At 44.9% G+C, this 19,667-nt stretch overlaps 1 protein-coding gene and 1 pseudogene across 12 annotated transcripts in view; both read left to right on the top strand.

The window, feature by feature from the left end:
- Positions 1-19,667, top strand: part of LOC144113933 (heat shock factor protein-like) — a 72,053-nt gene that overhangs the window by 31,718 nt on the left and 20,668 nt on the right. For 5 of the 12 annotated variants that reach the window (XR_013310916.1, XR_013310915.1, XR_013310919.1 and 2 more), the window contains exons 6-8: positions 1,009-1,192; positions 10,863-11,152; positions 13,619-13,763. Coding sequence is in view for 6 of the 12 variants with exons in the window: in XM_077647334.1 (XP_077503460.1) it covers positions 1,009-1,192; positions 10,863-11,152; positions 13,619-13,763 (619 nt within the window). In the remaining 6 variants the exon portion in view is untranslated. The remainder of the gene's footprint in view (positions 1-1,008; positions 1,193-10,862; positions 11,153-13,618; positions 13,764-19,667) is intronic. The other 7 variants (XR_013310917.1, XR_013310920.1, XM_077647335.1 and 4 more) reach the window with 2 other exon arrangements.
- LOC144113934 (uncharacterized) lies at positions 4,612-6,059 on the top strand (annotated as a pseudogene).

Genomic DNA, 19,667 nt, shown 5'->3' with positions numbered 1-19,667 from the left:
ACAAAACGCTTGTGGGCTGTGCGATGTCGGTGCATGTTAAAGAACACCAGATGGCCTAAATTAAAGGTGCACTAAAGAGGAATCTGAAATCGTCTTTTTACCGTGGGAACTCAATCTACTCTCTCCGAGCATTCTTAGAAACTTTTGAATTATTGTCCTGTGCAGCCAATTTCCCTATTGAATTGAATTAAACATCCCGGCTCCTGCCTTTTTTTTAACTCAACTCTGAAAAGAGGAGGTGTCAGCCAACATGTGGAGTTTGTTTCAGCCAGTCGCGTGGCGGCTTCACTTTTACTTTTATTTTGTTTTTTAGGTTTACGTGAATAAATAGTTTCATTTGCAGGTTACATAGTCGCAAATTAGGCCCACAAAAATAAAAATAAGCATGCACTCCTTGTTTTCTCTGATTGCTACGTATCATTCCTCCGATGGCAGAGTGGCAAGGCGCCACGTGGCTGGCTGAAAGGCACTCCATGCATTGGCTGACTCCTCCTCTTTTTGGAGGCTAGTTAAAAAAAAAGAAGGCGGGAGCCGGGGCATTTAATTCGATTTGATAGGGAAATCGGCCGCACAGGACAATTATTCAAAGTTTCTTGGAATGCTCAGAGGCGTTCCCACGGTAAAAAGACAAGCTCAGAATCCTCTTTAGTGCACCTTTAATCCGAAGCCCTTCACCAGGGTATTCCTCATAGCCCACATGCAGCTTTTGGACATTACAGTACACATACTATACCTTTCTTCAGCCCTTCTCACACCACCTGCAACTGCCCACTGCTCCTGTGTGCAGTATTTATCAAGGGCCCTTTTGCCACAATTCACTCTATTTGACCGATCATAAACACAAAGATAGCTTTAAAATTGATTCTACCGGCAACATGCGGCACTTATGTTCTTTTCTTGTTGTGTTCGATAAGAACATAAGTTATGGATGCATTTATTCATGAACTGGTGCTTTTTTGAATATGTACATGTTAGAAAATAAAACCAAATGCCTTTGGCTTGTTGCAGCTCGTATGTGGCGCCATGTGACATTGAAGAAGTCGTCGTGAATTCATCTGAGCCTAGTCCAAAGGAACCATCTACAGCTTCGTCTAAGAGCCTGGTAGTGCCAACTGTTAAAACTCTGCAGGTTGCAACTCCTGCTACTTCAGCTGTCAAGCAGACCACCCCTTTAGATTCTGTGAGTTATGAGGTAGTGCTTTTCACCTTGTTCTCGTCCTTTTTTTAGAGCACGATGTAAGTAGGAGCATGGGGCATCCTCCATAAAATAATTAAAGCTAATTGACACACCAAAGAGTCAAACATCTTATAAAGCCTAAGAAGATACTTTGCTTTGGGTCAGTTGTCAGGTTGGCCAGTTGTGGGTCATTTGCAAGATTCCGAGCACAGCCACTGCACAAAATGCACAGTCGCGCCTTTGCATCATAACACCATCGTCGCTACTGCACTGCATACCACCTCTGGCTCAACAAAGTTGGTGATCAGAGTCTGTTTACATTCTCTTCTCGTGAAGATCGGTGAAGGTCTTCGTCCAGTTTGCTTTTTTACATTATGCTGTAGAGCAGAAACATGAGTCAGTAGCGCTTGAAGCAAAATAGCTGACTGTACAAAATATGTCACCGCTAGACCTGATACAGTAGAACCCCGCTATAGTGAACTCGGTTATACTAAAAACTGATATTGTAAAGAGAAGCAGCGGTCTATTTCGCCTTCCATTATTTTCGGTTGTAGTAAAACTTTTTTTTTTTCGAAGAAACGACTATAGTAAAGAACTTCTGGCCTTGGTGATGTACTTCTCACGGAATGACGACATCGCGGCACGCGTGAAGTCTAGGATCACGAGGCAAATAACGAATACGATAAAACGGTGCTCTTTGAGATTGCTTCACCACCAAGCTCTAGAGTCGCTAGGAGAAGCCAATTTTTTGCAAAAGCACCTAGATGTCGTGAGGCAAAGTGCGTGGCGCACACGGAAAAAGTGAAGCTGCCTATGAGCGTAGAAAGAAGGCGGCGCGGGTCGCTGAGAAAGGAAAACCAGTAAAAGTGCAGTGAGGAGTAGAAAAGGGTGTGCGTTCGTAGCATGGCAGCGCGAAGCACGGGAAAGAAGCGGCAAGAAGCAGAAGTGTAACGCCACTGCGTAGTCGGTTTTGCCGCGCTTACTGTCGCGGGCATTTATTAACTACTGGCTCTTAAATGGCGCTGAGGCCACAGAAGACGACGCCGTGATCATGCAAAGCTTTGTTTTTCACATGGAATCAAGCTCGCTTTATTTTTGTGGCCACGTGTAGCCATGAAGTCGGAAACGAGATAACGTGTGATAACTGAAAGTAAATATCACATAAAGCAGGGTGTAAGGTATTTCTGAGTGCTTCTTTTATAAACCAACACTTCGTGCTTAGTAAGCAGGCAAAGAGAATAGCCAATGCCATCACCAGCAAATGATATAGTAAATACCCTGATATAGTCAAGAATTTTGCTGGTCGGAGCTACTTTACTATAGAGGGGTTCTATTGTAGTAACTCTGATACAGGCTACAGCTGACAAAGGCATGCCTTTTCTTTTGAATTTAAAATTATGCACACTTATGCTCGCTTGCGTATATTTACTGTGTAGTTTATGGCTGCAAATCTTTCGGAATTAAGCAGAATGGTAGGTGTTGGTATCTGAATTTTAGCATTATTTCAGCCTTCATCAGCCTTACCTTGCAGTGAAGCATGGCAGGAAATGGATGTGAGTGGATAAGTGCAGGAAGCATACGAAAGTGTGTCTGTTGTATTGCTTTTGTCAGAAATGTACAGCCCTAGCGGGCCTCTCGAGCACATTTGGCAGTCCTAACCTTGGGAGGGTTGAGGAAGTCGGCTCCTCTCGAATTCAAGATACCAGGGCTGCTGAGAACACAAAATGAGCCACTCTGCAGTGCTCAAAAGCAAAACCCTTGGGTTGTATATTTTTGACAAAGGCTGTACAATAGTTACACACGTATTCGTTGATACCACCACCAGCCACTTGTGTGACGCAGTGAAGCCTGCCACCTGCCCATTGTGTGAGCACAGCTTAGCCCTATAGAGTTGTATACCCATTTTATGTTCAGTGACATTCAGTATAGGAAGCCAAAATTGCATGTGCTTTTTAAAAATATTTTGCAACACTACTATAGTATGTAGTCAATAATTCGTTATATCAGTGTTTCATATATTGAGGTTGGTCTTCCTTGTCATGTCTTCTGTGAGGTGCAACCAGTTACAAGACTGCAGCCTGTGGTTCAAGGTCACAGGCCAGTGGGCAAGAAGGTAGACGATAGCAAACCAAGGCAGCTGCAGATCACTTCCGGGATCTTTGTGAAATTAAACTGAAAGCAGTGGAGACTGTTACACACGACAGTGCGTCTGTTGGACACTCATTCTCGCATCGTTTTCCATAGCTATGCCTAGTTTGCTTCAGCTTAATTACTGACTTGGTTCCACAAGATTTCTTGGTGCATTAACCCTTTCATGCGCCTGTTAAATCTGCTGAAAGGAAAAATACTTTTTTACCTTAATCACAATCAGTAGATTATGCAGAGGTGATATGAAAAAAATTTCGCGAAGATATTCATATTTGATTATATTTTCTTTGTGTCTACATATGTGGACATAGCAGCCTCAAAGCTGCTGCATGAATGCAAACGCTGCAACATTTTCTTGCTTTTCTAACTGATCGTTAGACATGAATAAATATTTAGTTGTGACAATATACACTTCAAAGAATTATTCTTTAGTTCATGACTTATGAAACAGGTAAAAACAGTCGTTCTGTGAAACAGAACGAGGAAAATTCGGCATTTCCGGCACTGAATATTGCTTTTAGGTGTGTAGCCTTTAAGTCGGCACCGTTGTGCAATTAACGTGTTAAGAAGTTGGGGCCAGTTTTTTCTTCCATCATGGGTAGTGCGTAAAGTCTGGCTCCATTGAAGGGGTCTCGAGTGATCAGAGCACAGCTAAAGAGGGAGAGAGAGAAAGCAGATTGGGGCCTGTTTTACGCATGGTTTTTGCAAAAAGGATAAATTTTTAAAGGCCGTTGTTTTCTCAACTCAAGACAGAGGCCAGGAGCAAACTATCCCCACGCTTTACCAGTCTGCTGATTGTTGCTTTGTAGCCTTGGAGCTTAGTGGCCAGCTCCGAACTGACTCTTGGTGCGATGGTTCGGGTTCCCCTTATTCATCACCCCTTGTGTAGTGCTGCCGCTTTGTATTTTTCTCAGTCTCCAGGTTTATTCAAAATGTTCATGATTTTTGCTAAAATCCAGAGTGGAAGTTTCAAAAACAGTAGTGAAGAATTTTTCAGAAGACGATGAAAAAGAAATGGCAGCGAAACGGAGACATCGGCTCCGGCTTTTATGACCAATTTTGCAGTGCTAATTATTTGTTACCATGGTATAACTGTTACAACTGTGTCCGTGAAGGTGCGGGTTATCAACCGGTACCAGTGGCTACCAAAAGGTACGGTTTTTCGCCACTTTCTGTGGAGGTCGGCGCCGTTCTGCTAGGCCTAATCGACCAGCTTGGAACTGCCCATAGCCAGGCCTAACCTCGGCAAGGGTAGGGTGGCGTCTTCAGGCGGCGGCTGTACAAACATGTCCACCGAGATGGAGACGTCCATTGTTCGGGACCCGGTGAACTTCGGAGTTAGCCAGATGTGTGTTGAGGTACAAGGGGAAGTAATTTCTTCGGAAGAATTCGACAACGGTGCAGACTGGTCGCACGTAGGCCGGCGTATAAATACCTTGGCTGGCGAGGGGATTGCCGCTCACCAATCAAGACCTACGACGAAGAAGTTCACCAGGAACGTGAAAGGTTCGGTGACGAGGGCAGCAAGGATGCCGGACGCCCTACCGAGAGAGGAGACCAAGGTGATATTGCGGCCTCGAGGAGGCCTTAACATCGCGAGGACTCAGGCCGCCACCATGGCATCGGCCATAATGATGGCGGCGAACGTATCAAGGGAGAAGCAGCGGATACTTTCTGCCCCAACTTGCAACAAAACATTATGATAGTGAGTACCCCCGATGATATACATGCTTCACGTTACGCTAAGATAAAATCGATCTGCATTGGTGGCAAGGAACATGTGGTTGGCGCATATCAAACTGTGCCATATGGCACCGTTAAAGGCGTTATTAGAGGTATCCCAATAGAGGATTCCCCGGCCGCAATCGACCGAAATATTGTTAACTCGAGAAGTCCCTTGGCATTTGACGCGAACAGGATTGGTCTCTCGACTACAGTCATAGTGGCTTTCAAGGGCCTGAAGGTCCCGAATTACGTGTGCTATGGTCCCGTTCTCACCAGGTGCAGCCTATATCGAAAACAATTCGATGTATGTAAGCAGTGCGGAAAGGTGGGCCACCGCATCGACGTTTGTCCAAACCCTCACGTGAAGGCTTGCTTTGCTTGCGGGGCCGTTGACCCCAAGGAAGATCATAGATGCACCCCCACTTGCAAATTGTGCGGAGGGCCACATCTGACCGGTGACAAGGTTTGTAAGAATAGGTACAAGACGCCATAAGTAGTTACAAAGAGGCAATGGGAGTGCAAGATGGCCGAACAACAAGCGCAGCAGCAACAACGAGCATCTCTCAGAGCTGAGGAATTTCCACCGCTGATGCCAACAACCGCAACACCTGCCAGCCCAGCGCGTCCATCTCGGAAGTGCAGAGCCAGCGAGAATAGACAGCGGAGCCTTAGCCGTAAGCGATCACAGTCACGTGACCACGTGAGCTGGGCCGATGTAGCAAGGCACGATGCCAAGAAAGCACAGGGGGGTACCACCACCACCACCTCCAATACCACCGCAACCACCAAGATCATTAGCACCACCAAGAACGGCGGCGACAACAACTACACCAAGACGAGGGAAGACGAGGCGATGAGGACATTGAAGGAAGCCAACGAGGCACTCCGGCGCAAAAACAACGGCACACCATCTACGCCGACGACATCACGCTGCGAGGTCCGGGAGGCAGCGATGGTCACATTGAGAACACGCTGCAAGAGGCCGTCGACGCCACCGAAGACCACCTAAATGGATCTGGTATGATCTGCTCACCAGGCAAGTCAGACGTAACAAGAGCAAACCGAGAGACTACGAGGCCATCAAGATCGTGACGAGGAACGGCGAAGTGATCCTGGAGGTCGACAAAATCCAGGTGCTCGGCATGATTATCGACAAGCGACAGGCAACGGCGAGACCATCTCCCGCCTTACAGCGAAGATTACCAATGCAATATGTCTCATCAGACGGGTCGCCAACCGCAAGGCCGGGATGAAGGAGTAAAGCTTGATTCGGCTTGTGCACTCCTTCGTATTTAGCCACGTCACCTATGTTGCAGCCTTCCACAACTGGATACAGTGTGAAAAGAATAAGATCAACGCCCTGATATGCCGAGCTTACAAGACGGCGCTCGGACTATTCGAGTGTACGAACACCAACGAGCTTCTGAGCCTGGGGGTCCACAATACCATTGAGGAACTTGCAGAAGCTAAACAAACCGCCCAGCTGGAGCGGCTCTCTATGACTGAGCCCGTCAGGCGCATACTTCAATACTTGGGCTTCAAGCCCAGGGCGAAAAAGGCGAGTAGCGACGTTCCTGTCCCGGACGGCACCCTGCGCCGGATTTGGGTAGACCCCATCCCGAGAAACATGAACCCGGAATTTGATAAGGAGAGAAGAGCTGCGAGGGCCAAGTTCCTCATCGACTTTCATGCCAGGGACGAGCACACCAGGTTCATGGATGCAACAGAATACCAGGGAGACCGCGCGGCGTTCGTAACTACCATCATCGATGCGTTGTCAGGCGCCATGGGGGCAACGGCGAGCTTACGGGTCCGAGAGGTGTGTCAGGCGGAGGAGGTGGCCATTACCTTGGCCATTGGCGACCCCGGGTGTCAAACAGTGTTGTGTGATTCACAAAGTGCAGTGCGGAATTATGCCAAGGGCAAAGTGTGTGGTGAGGCTGTCCGCGTTCTGTGCTCGGGTGTTCTGCAACGAGAGAATAGGTGTGTTAAAATCAAGTGGTTCCCGGCGCATGCGGGCAACGATGCGTCGGAGAAGCACGATAACCACAACGAGACGGCACATGCAGTGGCGCGAGGGCTAACTAACCGCGCCGCTGCAACCGACCGTCCAACGTGGTGTAGTGCCAAGGACCGCATGACGACGTTCAACGAACTTACGCAGTTTCACTGCCTGGCTCGAAGGACTTTCCCACCCCGCACCCGGGGCTGAGCCAAGTGGAGGCGGTGCTGTTCAGACAGTTACAAACTGGTTCTTTACCCACCCCAGTGTTAATGAACCATCTGTACCCGAAGGTATACATGAGTGATGTGTGCCGCGTGTGCAAGCGGGAGAGGGCCACCCTGATGCACATCCTATGGGATTGCACCAAGTTCTCCGACAAAGCTTCGACAAGTACAACGATTTTGCTGCGACTCGCAGTTGCGGCGGAATGCTCTTACCTCGAAATCCAAACCTGGGCCGTCCAGCAGGTCTCGGCGGCTCTTGAAAGACAAAGGCCAAGCAAAACCGATGGAACATTGCCCCTCAAGGCGACCGACCGCGGGAGTCACACACGCTGAGAAGGCGTCAGGGCCCGCATCACGGCGCCATTCAGTCATGGTGTCGTTCTGCAGGCGACTTAACAAAGTTGTTTCCTCCTCCTCCTCAGACTATCACAGAAAATAAGCATAAAAACGGTTTATTTCTTCGGATTCATGCAATCTAGATTCTATCATGTGGGGTCTTGGATCCCTTTTCAATACTGGTAGGGTGTCTGAGACCCTCCAAGACCCCCGTGACTTTAAGCACTGGTCATTGTGTGCTTTGTTTGTCAGCAGTGGCTCAGCGTAGTAGCGGTTCTTTGCAACCATCTGTGGGTCTTCATTGCTCTGTTGGCCACGCTTCTTTGGAAGCGCTTCTCCATTGACTATTTTCATGAACAACGCTTCAGCGCTGGAGTCGTCCAATGTTCTCCCTGTAAAAGCATGGTTTTTAATACCTGTAAACAATAAGACCCGTTTTGTACCACACTTGCCCAGAAAAAGTGCGTGCAGTGTGCAGAAAGCGCCACTTTGATAGTTTCTGCATTAAGGCGCCATGTCCACATTTGTGGACACGCCAGTCTGAACATCCACTGCAACACTTTTTTTGTCTGTGACAAGGAAAATTGGTGTGCCGTTTCTACATTAACCTATTACACATTCCGAATGGTAAAGTGCATCATTTACGACCATGTGAAAAGATAAGCGATTTACTCGTCCTGCCAAAAACGTTGCGATGCCCATGCTTTGTTATACTTTACGGACACATTTCGCTGTAGCTGCAAGAGATGGTGCCACAGACTTGACAGGGAGGGTCCAAGTGATAAGAGTGCGGTATTCAAGGGTGGAAATTCGCCTTGTATATGAAAATTTGAGCACGCTTAGATCGTGTCCACATATGTGGACGCAGTGCCTGAAGAGGTTAAACAGAGTTGGCTCGCTGCAGTTGAAAAAGATTTCTCAACTCTAACAGTGTTAACGAAATAAACAAGCAAAAAAAATAAAAGATCACTCTCTTCTTCCCACATCCCCTCTGATGGTCTACACGACCATCATTGCCCTGGGAAATGGACTGTGCCCTCACATCACACAAAGCCAAAGCCAGAATGGCGCAACGTAAAGAGTGGTACAGAATGACAGCTAGGGGCACATGTTGCAGCACGGTTAATGGGCTTGCCCTGCAGGCTGCATGAACTACTAGTTGGTGGCCCTTTTTTTTTGTTTTTAGTCACAAGCCAGATTTCAAGGTATCCAAATTTCGTCATGCAAACCTGTCAGTATAAGCAGCACTCAACACATATCAGTACTTTGTATTGTTTATTTTCCCACATAAAAAACTTTTGACTTAACCAACATTTCAAGACATGGAAATTTGGCTTGAGGGTTCACTGTAGTTGACATTATGTTTACTATGGAAAACTGTGGTGTCTGTAAATTTCATAATCACTGGTAGCGTAATGATGTATTTGAAAAAAAAATTGGGATCAAAAGTAGCTAAGCATCTTAATGTCGTAACGCGAAGACTACAAGTATCTTTTCCCTTCATGTCTTTTATCAAGATCCATTAGAAAGTATGTATATTTGGAAAATTAAGGCAAACATCTTAGAGAAATGACCACCCTTGCCATTATAGTTCTTGCTATTGGTAAACTGCCTCTCGTCAGACAAACTTCAAATGTGGTTAACGAGAACAGAAAACTGGGCGAGTTGGAATGTATTCATCTTGAAGCAGCGCGAAACACAAGACAAGAGGAAGAAACACGAGACGACACGAGCGACAAAGCGCTCGTGTTGTCTCATGTTTCTTCCTCTTGTCTTGTGTTTCGCGCTGCTTCAAGATGAAAACTTCAAAGGCTCCATCTAATGGAAATGTGTAACCTGTGCTGATGGAACTTCATCTCTATGGAACCAGCATAAAAAAAAAGAGACATTCGTGTGGAGCTTGACTATCTTATAGACAGGTATCTAAACTGAAGCCCTAGACCTTTTGTCCTACAGTTTCTTGCCTGATAAAATGTCCTCTGTGTTGGCACAAAGTGGTTCTCATATTGCTTGTTAGGTTACCGGCTGTGTCACCCACAAAATTTAAAAAATGCAAAATGCTGTGCATGTTTAATGAGCACTGGTTCTGCCAACATGCTCTGAATTTCCTGCACAGACCCGTTACACCAGAAATGGATAGGAGAGAGCTGTTATAACCAAGCAAGTAGACCAGTGTAAGTGTTGAGTGCTTTACCACCACCACTTTCATGATTGCTTGCTGCACAGTGCTGCTAGCGCAACCACCTCTCTCTTCTAGGCATCATAACTCCACCAGAAGGTGGCAGGAGCGTGTGGCAAGCTATTCCTTCTTGAGCTGCATTTTGGGACCAGTGAGCTGTGTGGCCATCTGTCCATGGAACAGCGATAATACGCAGCAGGCCCTTGTGCTCGTGGCACTTCCCGGGACCTGAAGTCCATTTCATCAGCTTGATTGGAATCCATGTAGCCATCTTGATGGTTCTACTTGCACTCCACCTGCAGGAAGGCCAAGGCCTTCTCTTCTAGCCAGTTACTTAGACATGGTCATGCACCATGTGATTACCATGCGTACGATGAGTAGCCACATAGATATAAAAGGATCAAACCTTCCTGCCGTTGCCAAGCAGAAATGAGCTGCAGTTGCAAAAAGAGGAAGTCAGTGCTGGCTGCTAGCAGCAATATGTTGTGATTGAGTTGCTTTGTGCACCATTCATTGGAGTCACTGTGCCCTTTAATGTACTTTTTGGCAGCAGATTTACATGCGTCACAATGCTTTGTGTAGCACTTTTTATGTGTGGCGTGCCTCTATGCGCAGCAAACACTCCAGCCTGTGCTTATGGTCTGGCACACTGTATGTCACCATTCCAACTAGCACTACAAAGGCTTATGCTGAACACCAACGTGCACCTTCCATCAGAAAGTGCATCTTCATGTACAGCATTAGTTCTGAGGCATGCACTTAGGGAGATGCATGCCTGCATTTTGGAAGGACTGCAGACATTTTGTGTGATAACCAGGACTCTTCTGTCCATAGCAAATTCATTTCATATTTAACATGTCTGGTCCAACTGAATCTTCAGTGTGCAAAGAGAGTTCTCTGAAACTTTTACTCAACAGCAGGTTAAGTATGTTCATACTATCCTGAAGGTGTTTTGTTGCAGAAATTTTGATCATTCATCAGACAGTTATTATGTTTCTGTGTCAGGATTTTTTGCTTGTGCTTGTGGGTGTGGTGGCCAACATGCTTTTGTACTTTTTCTCTTAATAGGCTTTTACTTCATCCAACTTGTTTGGTGATGAAGAGCCAACACTGCTTGGTGACAGGCATGCAGCCAACGGTACCTCGGACCTGCTGAGCAGCTGCGTCATGCTAGAAGGCATTCCTATGTTTGTTGGCGACTCTGCAGCATCAGAGCCTGCCTCTCCATTAGGCCTGACTGTACCTGCGACCAGCCATGCTTCAGAGGGGAGCCCAAAGCATAAGGAGGACTCAGGAGCTGCATCAGTTAGCCCAGATATGCAGGTGGCATTGCAGGACAAGGCTTTTGGGAACACCAAGTAAGTGAAATGTTTGTGTATATTGTGTTAGCTTGATTATAAGGTTCATGGATCTCATCCAGACTTTCACATAAATAATGTTAACTCCTTAATGGACATATTTTTTTTTCAAAAATGGTGCCAAAATGGTATTTTAGTTCCCGTGCTGTCATCTATCAGCAAACCATAAGAGTGCTTTGGACAAGCTCTTCTTGCCGTAAATCGAGAGTGCCAGAAGACACACGACAAGCTGGACTCAGGAGAGCAATCTGCCGGGCTAGTTGGTGATGCATGTTGTAAACTAGGAAGCGGAAAATACCGGACGTAGGGACAGAGTAAGGGACACAAAAACAGGTTCACGAGCGCTACTACCAACTGTTTATTCATGCTGTGGGACAGGGGATATATAGGAACAGAATGTTGAGCATGCGCGTGGAAAAGGCACAAAAACCGCACATCAGTGATGCGCACAAGCTAATAAAAAAAAAAATCTAGAAAGGCACATTCCGAGGAATAAACGTGCACAGACGTGTCACTGACACAACGTTCGGACAGCTTACGGATATAATAAGGCTCTAGAATGCTGGACTCGTCTAGAGCCAGAAATGACAGTCTGCTTATGATGAGCTGGGCTCGTCAAATTCTGCTAAGGGGTTAAGAAGACGGTTGCTGACCCCTGTGCAAGGTACTTGGTGCAGATTTATGTTTTGCTCATTTATGGGAAAATACTAGCATTCAAACGAGAACTTATTCTTTGTTGCGGGTGTTTCTTGTGGTATTGTACAGTGTGTGCTGTTAAGTTGAGATGTTTTGTTTTGTTGCACACACTGGCACTGCAATCCTGGGGCTATATTTTTAACTGTGTTTTCATTAGTACTTTCTCATTGTAAGATGCATCATGTGGCATTAGGCTTTCCTTCTGCAAGTGGCGTTTGCTTACATCATCACATTCATTTTTTACATATCCTTTTAGTCTTTTTTTTATGCACTGTGCCCAGCATGCTTGCCCAAACACACTGATTTTAATTTAATCCTCAAAAGTGACATGTCAGTGCACGTTAAAGAACCCCAGGTGGTCCCTCATAAACCAAACCTAAACCATCAAAAGTTACATGCAATACAGTACTGGAACTTTCATTGTAAGTTGACTGAGATGCTCACAGCAGCATACATTACCTGCCGAATGTGTTAACAATTCAGTCACCTTTTTCGTGGGCTCCAGGCTGCAGAGGGTTACGAGTGAAGGATTGGGGGATTAATAGTGGCTTGCTTTGGCCGCCTCACATACGAAGCACCACAGCATGCACAGTGTCTCCCTATGCTGCCCGCATGGCTGAATCCAGGCTTCATATGTCGGTATCCTATTTGGACAGTGCTGTCGATGGCTACTCTCCTCTCCTGGGCAGTCTCACAAGAGATGACGTGTCACTGAGGTCTCGCCCTGCCTGCATGCGAAACATCTCACTAGTGGTGATGCTTAAGGAGGGGCATTGCTGTCGTGTTCAGAGTGTTGGGTCGTTCTGTGCCCACGGTAGTGCCAATGTTCTAACTCACGACTTTAAGGAGTTGGTTCAAGGTATCATGAGGCACTTATGCATTTTTTTTTGTTGTCGCACAGGATTTTCTGTTCTGAAATGGCTGCACTCTTACTTCCTTAATTCAGCTTACTTGCACTTCATTGTGTTCATTTTCATTGTTTTTATTAATGCATATATTACACACCAGAACAACGTAAGCAAAGGAATATACCGTATTTACTCACATAATTTGCGCACCCCTAATTTATCACCAGGGTTTATAAAAAAAGCAAACTTTTTCTCGCATATTTTATGCTCCCTGCTGCGCCAGACCACCAGCATACACGCGGGTGCATGCAAAGCAGGCTTGGGAACATCGGTGCAGTCGTGTCGTCATATGTGGCTGTGTAAGGTGTGAGTGGTGAGGGGACGAGTTGCATGCCATTTTCCTGAGTCGCTCATGCTGGTGGTCGCTTTCCCGGACGAATGGTGCAAGAGCAGACTTCCGGTAACTTCCGGCACGCACTGGAATCTGAAGGTACCCACCGTTTTCTGGTCAGCCGGGCCACACGCGAGGGCCCGATCTCTGATTGCTAGCTTTGCAATTGTATCGTTGCGCGGTTATTGCTCCAAGCTGCATATCAGCCGTCTTGCCATTCCGCAGGGAACTACATAATATGTGCGGGTCAGGAAGGGTATACGTATGCATCTTATATTTAAAGTCAACTTTTTTTTTTTTTGGTCAGCAAGGGGTGCTAGTTGGGGGGTTGATGTATAGGTGGCAGTATACCGTGTATGTGTGTGTTATGACCTTTGGAGAGCTTTTTAGGGTGTGTTTGCAAAATCTTTGCCTAATTTGCACACCCCTTTTTGAAGCTTTAATTTAAAGAATAAAGTGCGCAAATTATGCAAGTAAATACGATAGCTCATTCTTGTGTAGCATGACTTGACCTGTGTATTATGAATGCAGGGTTTTTGCAGAGCACTTGGATTCAATTGATTATGACTTGGATTGGCTTCAAGACCAGCTGATGACTGGAGCGCTCAACTTGGACACTTCCACTCTGATGGGGGTATGTCCTGACTGGTCAGGGCTTCTCTCAGGATCCTTAAAGGTAGATGTGTGAGAAAACTGCTTTAGTCATGGTGACACTATACGTTTTTTTTTCTTTTTAACCTTTACAGATAATTATTTAAAAACTGTGAGGGAGACAACAGCGCTGTCTCCTGAGCTGGCTCGTATAGGAAGGCAGGCAACATGTACCTCATAAGGATCAATAATTAAGACTATTAACTTTAAATAAATGATAAGCTTTATATTTTGGATTTTAGGGGCAAGGTTATATTGCAAAATTGATAGCCCTCAACATCGAAAAAGAGCCCTGCTTTTAAATTTTCTTAATTGGCAATGCGGCTTGAAATATCAAAAGTCAAAAATACGCATTTGAAAGCTTGTGGAGTTGGCTTTTCTGCATTACCTAATTATAAAATGTCGTCGCTGTGCGCAATATCATCACCGAAAGCAAGGTAACTTCTACATCATCAAATATACCAACGACGCCTTTATTTGATGCGTAAGAAGTGCGAAGGACGCCATTTTATAAATATGCAATGCAGGAAAGCCAACTCAACAAGCTTTCAAGTGCTTATTTTAAAAATGTTTGATATCTCAAACCACATTTCCAAGTAAGAAAATTTAGAAACAGGGCTTGCCCTCAATATTGGCCATCAATTTTTTAATATTGACTGCCGCCTGAAATCAAAAATAAAGTTTATTAGTTAACTTAATTAATTGTCTAATGATGGATCCATATGAGGCACATAGTGTCTGCCTTGCTGTACAATCAGCTCAACAAACTGCACTGAAAGTTTTCAAAATAAGTTTGTGAAGGTAAAAAAAAAATCACGTTCTTTGCTGCGTACTCAGTGCACAGTTAGTTCATAGGTGCATAAGGTAGATTGGTTCCTTTGTTCACCAGATTATTTCGAAGTATTTCTCAGCACTGCCATATTTACTCAAATGTAACGTGACACAAATGAAATGCGAGGGATGACTTAACATGCTGCCCAGTGGGAAAAAATGAAACCACTAATGTAATGAAAGATCAACAGATGCAAAAAAATATCTACCTTCAGTGGACATCGTGGCCAACACTAGGCGCTTTTTTTAAAACATTCACTGTTTCTCATTTTCGGAGGCCAAGTTCTTAAAAATTGAGATGTTCTCACTGTCGACCTCTTAGACGACATGATGTCATCCTAGGTGCCGTCGAGGTCATTCGATATGGATCATTTCTTGAATGACCTCATGACCATGTCATGAGGCACGCTGTACCAAGCGGCAGATACCCACTCGGCGATCTTCAATGCGCATGGTTACTTGATTTTTCTTAAGGGCATCGGGACCTGATCCTTCCTGGATCCAATCGATGTACAGTTTCCACACCCTGTCCTTAAACGATTTATTTAGGCAGATGTCTAGAGTCTGCAGAACAGATATCACAGGCGCAGGAATAACCACAAGATGGGTTTTTGTGTCCTCTGGTTTCTTCACCTAAAGGGTCAGATGTCCACAAAACGAATCCAACACCAGGATTGACGCAAGGTGAAGGAAACGAACGTCATACTGAGCACGTGTTGCCACCGTGTGGACTGCAGCGAGCAGTAACAGTCGAAACAACAGCACCGCGACTGATGCCACATAAAGAACACGACGCATGACGTGAGAGGCACGAGATCCCATCGAACACAAAGAACGACGTTTTGACTTTGGATGGATTGGGATTTGACTTCTATGGTACTCGCGTAACCAGCATAACATCGCAGAACTCCAGAAACCGAAACTGAGCTGTGATTGCTTCAAAATGGCTGCACCGTAGTGCTGCTTTAGGGCAGTTGAATCATGGTATTCAATTATAATGCAAGGGTAGATGTTAAAAGACAAAAATCTTGAGGAAAAGAAACGTGTTAAATTTGGGTAAATATGGCGGTCGGGAATTTCTCTAGACCATGGGCTCTCCTTAAGGAACCCCAACAGCATCAATATGTGCATGATTATTTTATATTGTCGTCATTGGTGCATAGTCCACAAGTCCCACGTGTAGGAACATGTGAATTGTGTTAGTAATAAGAAGGGTGCAGCACAGGCAACGATTTTCGTTTCAGAGGAATAAATACTGTTTTCTCTGCACGCTCCATCTTCCTGCCTGGGGTGTGAAACTCCTGGCAGTGCATGCATTATAAAAGCCAGGCACCTGTAATTAGCCACGTGTACTACCATAATTTATGGACTGCAGTCTGCACCCAGTGTATAGTTTGCTGTTCTGAATTCTGGCAAGGAAAAAATTTTTTTACAAGACTAGACGGATCTAGTATATAGCACGCTGGGGCCATCTACAGGAAAATGTTGATTGCATTAGTTCCAACTTGGGCACAGTGCGGCGACCACTTTTCCTTTTAGAAGGCATCACGACCATGTTTCTACTGCGTTGATTTCCACTACGTTTCTGCCTGCATTGCAAAGCGACCAGTTGTACATGCATTATAGAAGTCAGGCGCCTGTGATCAAACACATGGTTTATGTTTATTTCAACATAAACAGTTTGTAAGCTGCCTACTAAAAATTGTAATATCATGTGTTTTGATGTTTTGGTTAATACAGAAACTGCTGTGTCATTGGACAATACATGAGAAATTAAAGCATTCCAGTCAAGGAAAAAAAATGGCAGCCTAAATAAATTCTTTCATGCAAAAACTGCTGCACATTGAGTGTGTGGTCAGTTGTCTGATATGCGGTGGGGTGGCAGCGTTTTTCCTTCTCGATGCCAGCCTCGGAATGGGAACTAGTATGGAAAAACACACTCTAATTCACGCTATGCCCCTACTGCGTGAAATGCAGTAGGGTACAGTCTAGCATGATTTGAAGGTTATCACGTGAGCAGTCGACTGGGCTGCATTCCAAGGCACTTAGCAGCCAATTTTGGAGCAGTGAAAATCGACATTGTCAATTCTCTCCCTTGTTGGCTGTTCCGTACTACAACGATCATTCTGGCGACAAACTCATCACCCTCTGGTAGACCTCGTTGCCTCTTATCTTCACGAACGATGCTGCAGCTCATTCCAAACATGCTGACCTGGTAACGGCAGTGTTCAGCACTGCTTCTTTTCAAAAAGCTGCTGAGCTGTAAAAAAAATTTAACATCACAACCTGATCTTGGTGGCATTGTCTCATCTCGGCACAACTATAGCTCACACATCACCATCCTCTCGTCGCTGATTCTTTAACTCTGCTTAACGGGGGTGTAACTGCGAATCTTTTAGAAGTCACTTGTCATCATGTTCGCGGCGATATTTGCCAAGTTCTTCCGAGTAATGTTTTATGCAATCCATCTCTGCCTCGGCAGTGATGATTGCTGCATGACGCTGCTTCGGAACTTCTGCTCCCAGATAATACCAAAGAATACGTCACGCGCAATATCATCACTGTCTGTTTGCTGAAGGTAAAAAAAAGAGCGACTTGCTCAGATGGAAGTGACCGCTGCTTAAAAAGCAGCAAAGAGGGTGAGGGAAACTGGCCTGACACCTCCCTCACCACTTCTGTGCCATGACGCTGTTCCTGCTTTTGGTTGATGCTTGCGCAGTTACCTTCAAACCACTCTAGACTGCAGCTTTTTCACTTCTGTAGTTGTGCTTCTCTTTTTGGCATTCCCATAGTGGCCCATGTATTCTTTGAGGTTATCTCTTCCAAGCTCACCTGGAAAAGGGGTAACCTGTTCTGCTACCTACGTGGCCTGTATGCAGTGTACATTATATATGGCGATGTTTACAAGGTGATTCACCTAACTTGAGCCAAGGATTAAAAAACAGTGGTGCACCGCAGCTGGGTGAAACCAACAACATATTATTTCCCGTTGTGCGGCACTCCTCAGAGTTTTTTTGAATTCCGCTTAAATCGTTAGTTAGTAGCTAAGATTGTTTGTGCAAAATGTTTAATATTCATTTTAGGGTCAAGTGCATTTTGTTAAGTTGTAGAGGGGGTCAAGAAAGAACAGATCCAGTTTTTTGTAGCAATATCTCCTGTGTGGTCTTTTTTCTAGCATTTTAAGGAAGCCCTCAAAATGTGAAAAAAAAAATGGGTTTGCAATCTTGCACTACCGTATTGTAGTACTGCCTGCAGTATGTTTAACGAATGAAGCATGTGCACTCACCGCCAAGAACTAATCGGCCGATGCTGCTATCACCATAGTCTTGAAAGTGTAGCTCGTTTTTTTTGCAACATGGGAAGCGCAGTCTGGGATCTGTAACAAGTGATAGGCAGGCATGCGACACCCAATATCCAACACCCAATACAGAAAAAGATGGGAAAGTCGCATTGTTCAAGGCAGCCTTCATTTTCTTTATTTGCATCATTGTGCAGCCTGTCGGAACTGAGCTGCAGCCGCTCACTTGGGCACAGTCAAGATGCACATTTTTTTGCATTCAGAGCACAGCTGGGAGCACTGCACATGGTAGCTCATGAGCGCAGTTACGCATTAAAAAAAATATATTTCTTGGGCTTTCTTTAAAGCACAGCAAAAAAAGGGGCCACGCAGGAAATACGTTGCCATAAAAACTGGATCTGTTGTTTCTGACCCCATCTACAACCTAACGAAGTGCACTTGGCTCTAAAGTGAATATTGAAAGTATTGCATAATTTTTTTAGTTACTTAACTAGTTAGACGGAATATAAAAAATTACTCTGAGGAGTGCCACATGATGGCAAATCATATGTTGCTTGTGGCTGGTTTCATACAGCTGTGGTTTTCCGGCTTTTTTTAATTCTTGGCTCATGTTACGCGAAACACCCTGTATAGCGTGCACAATAAATAGTATGCGGGTGCACCTCTGTTATCACAAAGATGAGCATGGGCCTGTACTGTTTGTCAGGTGAGGTGGAATTCCAAAAAACACCCTTGTATTCTGTTGAGGTCATTTCCTCTCTTTAGCTTGTCAAAAGGTCTTTCAGATATGTGCATGAGATCAGGCACAAGACTCGTGGAAGCTGTTTAAGCCATCAGGGCCTCAGTCACTGACATGCATATTAATATTCCAATGTCATCCATGTCTCGGTGATCATCTCTTCCTTCACTGTCACCACTTTCTACCTCAGGAGAAAATCCAGGCTGAAGAGCTGATTAAAACACTCCACTCTGCCAATATTTCCATGCACAAAATCATTCCTGACCATGATCGATGCAATGGATATAGTAGCCTTGGCATTTCATTTGATGTGCTTCCAGAATTATCTTTTAGGTGTGTTTTTATTCAATCAGCACTTTTTCTAAACTGACTTATATGTTCTCTTTATGTTTTAATGTTGCAATTTGACTGAATTTTTACCAGTTCGCACCATTTTAAAAGCACTGTAAATTCTTTATTGTATCTAGGGCAAAGCATTTACCCTCCTGTAGCTGAGGCCTGTCCATGATGTAGACACTGCACTTTCCTTCTCTCTCTTTTGTTTTCTTAGTTGGTTACTGTGAAAATTTTCAGGCATGTCCATCAAAAACACTGCGTGTGCAGATGTTCAGTTGCATATGTGAAGGCTATCACCAATGGAAGGAAGGGGGTGAGGCAGAATGCATGCCCTGGATTTCTTTGTAAATGGCTCACCATACATAGTGTGAAGCTGAAAAACCTCATTGACTTAAAAGCGGCCAAGGAATTTAGACTCAAGCTGGAGAGAGGCTATGGCTGCAAGTATCTGTGAGATAGTATAAAAGAAAAAGGTATGAAGAAAGGCAGGGAAAGTTATGTTACTAATGCTTGCAGTTGAAAAATTCTTTGTTGCATTCTTATTTTCTTGGCAGTGTTTACCTATGCTTGTAAGCTTTTACATTTTTGTTGTGTGTATTGTATACTGTGAGGTACATTCAGGTTTTTCTGCTTTCAGTCAAGAGGGCCATATTTATGTTGAGCAAAAGTTCATATTGCTGGTTTATTTTAGAGCCTCGAACTCATGCTGCAAAACTAAAATTTTT

Source organism: Amblyomma americanum, chromosome 1 (assembly GCF_052857255.1).
Source record: "Amblyomma americanum isolate KBUSLIRL-KWMA chromosome 1, ASM5285725v1, whole genome shotgun sequence".
NCBI lineage: Eukaryota > Metazoa > Arthropoda > Arachnida > Ixodida > Ixodidae > Amblyomma > Amblyomma americanum.
This window is presented reverse-complemented; position numbering and strand designations above follow the sequence as displayed.